The sequence below is a fragment of the Gekko japonicus genome, unplaced genomic scaffold (genome assembly GCF_001447785.1).
Source record: "Gekko japonicus isolate JY-2015 unplaced genomic scaffold, Gekko_japonicus_V1.1 scaffold3957, whole genome shotgun sequence".
Taxonomy (NCBI): Eukaryota; Metazoa; Chordata; class Lepidosauria; order Squamata; family Gekkonidae; genus Gekko; species Gekko japonicus.
In genome coordinates, this window is record NW_015176566.1 from 47,637 (window position 1) to 50,930 (window position 3,294).

General features: G+C 44.9%; 1 protein-coding gene across 1 annotated transcript; it reads left to right on the forward strand.

The window, feature by feature from the left end:
• Nucleotides 1-260: 260 nt before the first annotated feature.
• LOC107124110 (olfactory receptor 6N1-like) lies at nucleotides 261-1,190 on the forward strand. The gene has a single exon (XM_015427498.1). The coding sequence runs from the start codon at nucleotides 261-263 to the stop codon at nucleotides 1,188-1,190; it is 930 nt and encodes a 309-aa protein (XP_015282984.1).
• Nucleotides 1,191-3,294: the final 2,104 nt, after the last annotated feature.

Below are 3,294 nucleotides of genomic sequence, written 5' to 3' on the forward strand. Positions count from 1 at the left end.
TACAAAGTTCCTTTTCCTCTGGCTACTATTGCTTGAAAACATAATAATCTTTATTTTATGTTGTAAAATACATAATGCATAGGACTAGCTTTCCCGAATATTTTATTGGAAATCTTTGCTCAATTGGAGACTTTTAGATTAGTCTGTCAAACTATTCCTACTGAAAAATCATATAAAATACTCAGAATGTATTCACTAGGGCCAACAACTATCATTTAAAATTTCTTTTTCTCCTTTCCAGGTAAAGAACCAATTGGAAGATGGATCTTTCAAACCATACGAGAGTGAATGAATTCATTATCACAGGGTTCCCCACCCTGCAAAAGATAAGAGTACCGTTATTTGTTCTGGTCTCAATAATGTACACACTATCGCTAATAGGGAATATGGTCATAGTCTTTATCACCAGATATGAACCCTCTCTCCATACACCCATGTACTACTTTCTGGGCAACTTTTCCTTTCTGGAGATCTGTTTTACCTCAGTCACAGTCCCAACAATGCTGGTTGACCTCATGAGGGAAAAGAATATTGTATCCTTCAACAATTGTCTTGCCCAGATATATTTTTTCCACGGTCTTGGCGGTGTTGAATGCCTACTTTTAGCTGCTATGGCATATGATAGGTATGTGGCTATACGATCCCCTCTGAGGTATAACACCATTATGAGTAGTACTGTTTATATTCAACTTACTGCCTGGTGCTGGATCATTGGTTTGGTCCTGCCATTAATACCAGTGATTCTTATCTCTCGGCTCAACTACTGTGGCAGCAATGTGGTGGATCACTTCTTTTGCGACATCTTGCCTTTGTTGAGGCTGGTCTGCAATAGGACCCAATTGAACGAGATGCTGAGTTTCTTCATCTGCTCATTTATCCTTGTTGGCTCTTTCACAATAACTATAGTTTCTTATGTTGCCATCATTATCACTGTTCTGCGCATCCCATCTCCAGCTGGACGCAAAAAGGCCTTCTCCACTTTTGCCTCTCACTTGACAGTGGTTGGTATTTTCTATGGAACAATGATGTTCATATATGTCAGGCCCACCCGAAACCTTTCCTTCAATATGGACCAGTTAGTGGCTGTGTTCTACTGCTTGGTTACGCCAGTCTTAAATCCTATTATATACAGCCTCAGGAACAAGGACGTGAAAACAGCCCTTAAGAAAGTTCTCTTTGCAAAGAGGTGAACTTCAATGAGAGATAAGTATTTCATGGAGGCTGAAATAAACCAGGAGATAAGTATTTCATGGAGGCTGAAATAAACCAGAAAGGAAAGATAACAGTGACTCTGTATAAAGGTGACAGAAATAACTCAGACTCTTAGAGTTTTGGACAATCACATTTAATGGCTGACAAAATCAGTTCTTGACAACATGATGACTATTTCTGTTAAACCTTTCTGATTGCCTTATCATAGTTTCCATAATCATTGCTTAAAGGTTTAGGACAACATTTACAGATTACTTTGAATTGCAATCTTATACACCTCTCCTCAGAAATAATTCTCAGAGTTTAAGAAGATCTCTTTTTCACCAAATAAATATGGATGATTGAAGACTTATGTTTGGGTATCTAACCAGCTTTACTGCTGGTGAAAAAAAGAGATGAGGTTTCCCTTTGACCAACCTCAAAATGGTGGGGACACTGTGATCTGTGTGGACAAAAGTCATGTGGGATATGGATGGTAATAATGAGGAGAATTAGGCAAGACTGAGTGAAGTGGGGGGAAAAACCAGGCTGGATCCTATTCATTATTTAATACTAGGAGCAAGGCCCACTGCAGCAACAATGCAATGATCTCTAGACGGGGGGGGGGGCATCTCCCCTCCACTGATCCCCCACTTGGTAGTTGCTCCACAGACCCCGGGGGTGCTGTACTGTGGCAATGGCCCGGCAGTGGCTCCATGCCTGGGCAGTCTCTGAGCACACAGGGGGCTGGCCACCAACTCCTCCCTCCGTCCCACAGTCTGTCCCTCATCCCCTGGACCAATTTCTCTGGAGCATCTTCCTTTGGGGTCGCAACCCTCTCCGCTCCCCCCAGCACCACCTGGCCATCCTGCTGGGCTCCTGCCCTTGGTGGCATCCCTGAGTGGTATGTGCTGTCCCTGGGGCTTTCCCTCTCCCCTTCCCTCCCCGCCCACCAGAATCCGCGTGCTGCTGCTGAGCAGAGGCGGCGACAGAGAGGAGTCCACAGCAAGGCAGGCGGTGGCGTTTTTGGCATGTCTCCCTCTTCCACCTGCCTCCATCCAGGGCCCAGCTCTCCACAGCCCTCGCACCATTGCGCGGCTGCAGGAGAGAGGCATGAAGAGGCCACGGCCGGAGTCTGGGGAGGGAGGTGTGGGTGGAGGCAGTGGTGGTGGTGGTGCAGGCCAGGTGAGTTCAAGCTGGGGCTGGAGCTGGAGGGAGCCAGCAGGCAACAGCAAGGCCAGCCAAGGCCGTCCTCCTGGCTCCCGCTGGGTGAATTGGAACACAAGATATGTGCATGTCTCTGCCTGCGGCCGGCGGAGGGTGCATCTTGTTGATGTGTGTTTCTCAGTGCCTGTGCCCACCGGAGGGTCCATCCCATTGGGCGTCTTGGCATAAACTGAGAGCGAGAGGCTGGCGGGGGCCTCTGTGGGCAGGACTCTGCCCCCCACTGACTGGCAGTTCATGCGGCCAACGGGTTTTGGTGTGTATAGAACGATGCCACCCCAAGTGGCTTTTATAATATAAGGAAGGATTAGAGATGTATGTGCTTCTCTGTCCTTTGTGTGTGTGTGTGTGGGGAATCTTCTCTAAAATTATGTTGTTATGGGGGGAGGGATTTCTTCTTCCAAACTTCACTTTTTTTAGATATGGCCATTGATTCCTCTTATCTTCTTTTTCTCTTTTAAAAGAGAAGTTTGTCTTCCCCCCCCTCATTTTTTCTTTGCCTGCCTCTATGGAGTGAAATTTTGAATTTTTTTATAACCTCCCTTTCCAGCCCTTCTTGAATTTCTCTTTGAGAAAACCAGAATTGATTAGAAACTGACCCCACATTTGTGCGTGTGTGTGTGAAAATAAATTGATTGTTGGATTTCAGGGAAAACCTGTCTGAAGAGAAATTAACTCTGAAAGATTTACTGATTGGTCAGCCATATCTTAAATGAGCAAACAATTTAAATTTGGTTTGTATACAGATATTTTTGATATTTTAAAATAGTTTCTGATTTTCATGATTACTCTTATTCTTCCTCAGTTCTTCTTGGGTTCCATTGTCTACATACCATAATATAACCCAGGTGCTAAGTAGCTTATTATGGAATGGATCCA

Bases quoted from the DNA above. Each gene is read 5' to 3' on its own strand.
- LOC107124110 (XM_015427498.1), top strand. From the start codon at position 261: ATGGATCTTTCAAACCATACGAGAGTGAATGAATTCATTATCACAGGG.